The following is a 6,091-nucleotide window of genomic DNA, read 5'->3' as shown; positions in this document are numbered from 1 at the left end:
CCTCTCTCCCGAACACGTTCGCACACACACGCACACTAGCACGCCCGCTTCGGCGCCTGCGTGCTCTCGCACACTCGTGACCCAACCACAACACGCACCAGTATGAGCAGCACCCAGAAGAGGAGGCAGCGATCGGGTGCCCAAATCCGGGATTCCCCCTCCCCAATGTTTACGTTCCGGGGACTACCATGACGCCTGCGCGCCCCCTCCTCCGCCGCCGTCTCCATCCTGCCCCCCGCCCCTCTTGCACTCTCTCTGTGCAGGGAAATGATTGTTTAAGGACTTTTTTTTTTGCATAAGAAACAAATCAAAAAAGCCTCCCCTCCCCCCAAACAAAACAAAACACCCCCTCCCCGGTTGCTTGGTTGATTGATTGATCGATCGCCCCGCCTGCTGCTTCCCCCCTCCATCTCTCTTCCTTTCTCCCCCCGTCAACCTTTTCCAGCACCTTTAAAAGAAAAAGTGCTGATTGCAAAATTGCAAAAGGGGAGGAAAAAAACTTTACAAGAGCCCCGGATGGCCTTTTGGAAGGGGGGCGGGTGGGTTGGTTTCCTGGTTTGTTTTTAAAGGATCTTTTTTGGGGGGGATTTTTTCAGGGGCTTTCCTCCTCCTCTTCGTCCTCGCCCCAATTTGGGGGGCCAACCCCAACAGGAGCCCCCTCCCTTCCCAAGAGAACCTTGCAGCAGGAGCCCAAGAAGGAACTGTTGACAATTAAGAGATGAAACTCTTCAGAACATGGAGGTAGAGAAAGACTCTGGAAGGAGATTGGTGTGTAGTTTTTCCTTTCCATCTACCTTGTATTAGGGGGGCGGGGGGTGGAGGAGGGAGCGATTTGCCTTATTCGCTGTGCTTTTATGCAAAGTGAGAGGGACCGTGGCCGGGCGGAGGGGGCGACTTGCTGGTGCTCCGTGTGTGTGTGTGTGTGTGTGTGTGGGGGGGGGGGGGCTGTTGGCTGACCGGCCTTTACCCAGGGCAGGGGTCCTGTTACTGGGAAGACCCTCCACTCGATGGGTGGGGGGACAGCTGGTGCATTGCACCCCCCTTCTCTAGCCATGCGAAGAGAAAAGGAGACCCGAGGCTTCGCTCGGCTGGCAAGTTCGATTCACACATGCTGGGGCTCTGCGGGAAAAGACGAAGCGATGCCTCGGCCCAGCAAACTGAGCTCTGTTGCTGCGGTTGCTGGGTTGTTGTGATTCCTGAAAACCGGGCCTGTCCTCCCCCTCGTTGGTTGTGTGTGGGGGGGCGTGGAGGGAGGGAAATGTAATTCCTTCCTAGTCCCCCTCCCCCCAAAACCTGGTCTTGAAAAGCTCTCCCTTGTTTTGTTTCTGGGGCATTCAGTGCCACGCTAAGCTTTGCAAAACAGAAGGGCAAGTTGGGGGGCGATTGCGCGGGGGCCTCGCTAGCCCCCCGGTCCTGCGTTACATAATGCAATGTGTTTTTTAAAAGGCTGGCTTCCGGTGTGACTGTGGAAATAGTTGAGATTATGCAAATTTCTGCCCGGGCTTGCTTGTAGTTGGAGTGGCGGCTTGTTTTCTCAAACACGCGTTGCTAAGAGGGAGGAAAGAAGCAAACCAGTTCGTAATCGTGGGAGCCTAATAAACTCTTTCCCTTCTCCCCCCGGGCTGCTTTTCGCGTGTGCTTCCCTTCGCGTGTGCAGCCTTCTTGCGTGCCTAAGAGTTACTCCCCCCACACCCCCTCCTCTCCTGAAGTCTTTATAACCCATTAAAGTGAGAAGTCAAGTCCCATTGAAATCGATGAGAATTTCTTCTCAAATCGCTTGTTGGCGCGGGGAGGGGGCGTTAAGTGGTGTGGGAGGCGTTGACGCGTGAGTTTAAACATGGAGCCCCCTTCACACGAACATTCGCAACTTGTACATTGGAGGAAAAACGAGGATGTTGTCGTGTTCTCAAGTGCACATCAGTTGGAAGGGGGGGAGATGCTTGCATGTCGAAAGCTGGGCTACGTTTTGCAATCCCGTCTCCCCCGAGATCAGAAATAAGATGCGACTCGTCTGTTAAACGTCTGCATGCTAGGAACCCTGGGCTTTCCCTGTCGCTTCCACGTTGGCTTTTGTTTTGCGCCCGATCCTCGCCTAGAGCTAGCCCAGCCCCGCGAGCACAGAGGCGCACTCAGACGACGCTCTAGCGCTGTCTGTGCACGTCTGCAGGCATGCACACGTGCGGGCAGCCGGCCGTGCGCGGGCTCGGGGTGCCCTGCATCCATCCTGTCCTCCTCCTGCAGCGATCCATCGGCCGAAGGCTCTACGACGAGAACGAGGACCTGTCCGACGTGGAAGAGATCGTCAGCATCCGCGGCTTCAACTTGGAGGAGAAGCTGAGGAGCAAAATGTATCGCGGGGATTTCGTGCGGCCCATGGACGGGAAAGGTAACACGGCCGTGCGAAGCGCCCGGAGGGCGGGCGGGCGGGCGGGCGGCGGGGCCTGCTCGCCCGGGCTGCGCACCCGCGTGGCTTTGTCCGCGCCGGCCTGGCGGGGCGGCCGGGTAGACGAATGGATGTATGCTCCGCCTTGCGAATCCCCGACGGCTTTTCCACGTGCAAATTGGTCGATGAACTTCGTATTTCCCGCCAGCATCCCCCATTCCAGGGGATCCGGTGACGAAAAGCGGGAGGGGAGGGGAGCGAGGTTGGAAGGAGGCAGTGAATGGGTGATCCACACACCGGAGGGGGGAGAGGACCTGGCCAGGAAACGGCCCATTTGCAGACGTGCGCTCTGCTCTCGTGCCTCTTGCCTCCCCTCTCCCTGCATTGCCTTGCCTTGCACTGCATTGCCTTGCGAGGGGAATTTGCTCGTGGAACACGCGCCTTGCCGCTGCAGCAGCTGCATCTCCCCGATTTCTGCCCACAGGGCTGTGTGCGCAGCAGATGGCGGAGTCACCCCTGGCCTGCCCGGCTCCCGCGTTGGCCGGGTGGTTGCAGGCGGGTCGCTGCGATGGCCATACGGCCCGTTTGCTCCCAAGACGCCCTTGCACACGCTCCCACCGGTCACGGCGGGCCGGCCTCCCCTTCTCGGCTAATCCGGCGCTCTTGCGCACGGCCAGTTGCGAGGCGTGTCGCGAGGCGTGTGCCCGCCATTGAATCAGGGCCGTTCCTGTTTCTGCCCCTCTGGGTTTGTGTGACCGAATCCATAAAAGCCAAGAGAGCAAAAATGTGTGTGTGTGTGGGGGGGGGAGTAAACAAAGACTTAAGAATGAACCAGAAAATAGAAGCCATATGAGGAACCCCTTGTCTAGCCATCTGATGAACCATGCAAATGTTTTCCCTACTGTTAAGCATTGGGATAATTGCATAACGTAATGGGCAACAAAACTGTCATGGTAAATATATACTGAATAAATAGAAATATCATTTTGTCACCCAGGTGTGGAATGCATTTGCATTCTTCATCGGATAGCTGGATACATATGGTTCACCATTCATGCTTCTAGTCCATATGGCGTTTATTTTATAGATGCTGTTTCCTGGCTCATTTTTAGGTTTTGTTTGATTTTTTTCCCTAGAAGACTTTGGCACGTGGGCCAGGTGGAGTAGAGAAATACAAAATGCAGTTGTTCTGGTCTGTGTGATCTTTTGCCATTGAGGCTGCCATGGTTTTTACAGTGCAGTGAAGGGGCCTGGCCTGGCTGTGCGCCTTACTCCTTAGTAACAGTGTGGATTTAGGATGCAGAGGCAGGCCTCACAGTACTGAATGAGGATTACATCCTAGGAAGTGCCTTTCTAAATTGCAGCTTTTAAGATTTTAACAAGCTGGATTTTTAAACCAATGTAGCTTGTGCTAGCAGCAGTTTAAAGAAATTGTGATTGGTTTTTATTTGGCTTTTTAACCAATTAGTTAATTTATACATGCATTTTAATTATCAAGATGCCAATAAAGGCACCTTAGATTCATGGGGGCGCCGCGCTGCAAACCTTTTTCGGCCCTGCCAGTGGAGGATGTCGGATGACCTTGAGTTGCTCTCCTAGAGTGCTTGTGCGGATCAAAGGAGGGTAGGGCTGAGTCTGTCTCTGTCCTGAGCAGGGTTAAGTGTAAAAACTTAATGATCTACCCCTCAAGAAAAAAAAAGCATGAAGAAACCATAAGTCTACAATTCAGTAAATGAAAATTACCACTTGTGGGAAGAGCAGATTTTTTTCACTGTGTGCTAGAGTGGAATATCTAAAATAAAATAGTTGTTTTTAAAATATGAAAACTGACTTGCCCTGAACTCATAGTTACTACAATTTGCCAACAACTGTGCAAATCGTATGGCACTGTAAAGTAAGGCACGATCCTGCGCATGTTTAAACCCCGCTATGGCAACCATAATTTCCCAGCCAGCCCTGGTGGGATCTGTCGGGCACATCAGACTGTTTTCCTGGGAATTGATCCTATTGATAGGATTCTCCGGGTGGATAATTAAAACACAGACGAGAGATTCAGTGAAATGATCTTCAGTACAACTCCTGGTCATGTCTCCTCAAAAGTTAGCCCCCTGAGTACAGAGGGTCCTATGCCTAGGGAACTTCACATAGGCTTGCAGCCTTAATTAATCATTCTTGTAACGATACAGCAGCAAATATCTTTTTGTTTGTCCGGTAGCGAATTACCATTCACCTCTTGAAAATAGTTGAACAAATTACTAGTTAGACACAATTAGTCTAACTGAAACCTAATTGATTTCAGTGGTTGTAATGACAAGTTTGGATCCATAGCATTTTTAATAGTGCATATATATGTATCTTCATATGTTCTGCCATCATGGAATTCAAGGTGGCCAGAATGCGAACTCCCAAGAATACGTTCATCTCACTGTTGGCCAGATCCAGCCCTGCTTAGCTCAAACAAGTGCCTGCATTTTGTGCCTGCAGGCCCCGAGTGTCTGAAGAGCAGAGCAGTATGTGCTTTCGTCTTTGTTTAAATCTCACTGTGGCAAAATTTTGTGAGTGGCCTGGGGAAGGGAAAAGGAGGCACCTGGACCAAAAAAAGAAGAAAAAAGTGGAAAGGGAGACAAGATGCTTCATCGATTGAAGAGGCTTAAAAAGCCACTGCAAATTTCTGTTGCTGCATTATCCTGCTCACCTCCCTTGTTAGGAGATGGTCTTTTCTGTGGTGGCACCCAAACGGAGAACACTCTCCCTAATTCCCCTGGGGCCAGTGCTGCGATCTTTTGGCACAGTCAAAACCATCACCTTTCCCCAAGCTTTTTTGGTGGCTTTGGGGCACTGTGGCCCTTCGGTTCGATGGAATGTTTACGTTTTGTTCGACTGATCTCACTGCTGCCGCCTGTCCTGGACTCATCTAGGATGAATGGCAGCTGAATGGGGCCCTTTGAAATACCTAAATTCACAGGAATGGCGAGGGCAGTCGCCGTCTTTGGCGAGGGCGGCTTCAAGTTCGGGCGCCTGAGATTCAGCGGTGTGGGCAGAAGGGCTGGCGGCGCCTGGTGAGACGATGGGCCGCTTCCAGCAGAGTCCTCACGCTCTTTCTCCCCCCCCCCATTTTCTCTCCCAACCAGATTTCACTTTTGAGTACGTGCAACGCGAAGCCCTTAGAGCCCCCCTCATCTTCAGAAGTAAGGATGGACTGGGAATTAAGTAAGGCAGTACTCTTATAATGTCTAATCCTATACCTCTTTATTTATGTTGGATGTATAGCCCACCCCTCCTCAAGGGGCTGGGGTGCCAGACAATGTGCTAAGCGTTGATGACTTTGATACCTTGCCTTTTTCCCTTCAAGGAACCCAGGGTGGCTCCCGTAGTCCCCCTTTTCTCCAATTCATCCTCACAGCAACCCTGTGAGGTAGGCTAGGCTGAGAGTTCGTGACTGGTCCAAAATTACCCAGGGAAATTCCTGGCTGAGTGAGGACTAGAACATGGGTCTCCTGAGTCCAAGCTGAGCGCTCTAACCACTATGCCAGAGCAGCTCTCGAGTTCTGCCCTCTCTGTGACCAAGTTTGAATTAAGTGTGTGCAGAGGCGCCCAGCACAGGGTCCGTACCCCTTCTGATGTTAATTCTGTTTTTAAATGAGCACAAATTAACTGGGAGGGTGGCTTGTTGCAAAGCCAAGCATTGGCCTCTGCTCCCCCCCCCCC

At 52.2% G+C, this 6,091-nt stretch overlaps 1 protein-coding gene across 4 annotated transcripts in view; it reads left to right on the top strand.

Moving 5' to 3' along the window:
* Window positions 1-6,091, top strand: part of KDM2B (lysine demethylase 2B) — a 61,465-nt gene that overhangs the window by 811 nt on the left and 54,563 nt on the right. For 2 of the 4 annotated variants that reach the window (XM_044440851.1, XM_044440850.1), the window contains exons 2-4: window positions 597-768; window positions 2,242-2,386; window positions 5,515-5,593. In XM_044440851.1, the coding sequence (XP_044296786.1) occupies window positions 736-768; window positions 2,242-2,386; window positions 5,515-5,593 (257 nt within the window). In that variant the 5' untranslated portion in view covers window positions 597-735. Of the gene's footprint in view, window positions 1-596; window positions 769-2,241; window positions 2,387-5,514; window positions 5,594-6,091 lie in introns of those variants that run through there. The other 2 variants (XM_044440853.1, XM_044440854.1) reach the window with 2 other exon arrangements.

Source organism: Varanus komodoensis, unplaced genomic scaffold, assembly GCF_004798865.1.
Source record: "Varanus komodoensis strain SLA01 unplaced genomic scaffold, ASM479886v1 scaffold38, whole genome shotgun sequence".
NCBI classification, from domain to species: domain Eukaryota; kingdom Metazoa; phylum Chordata; class Lepidosauria; order Squamata; family Varanidae; genus Varanus; species Varanus komodoensis.
The sequence above is the reverse complement of the archived record's forward strand: the minus strand, read 5'-3'. Positions and strand labels throughout refer to the sequence as shown.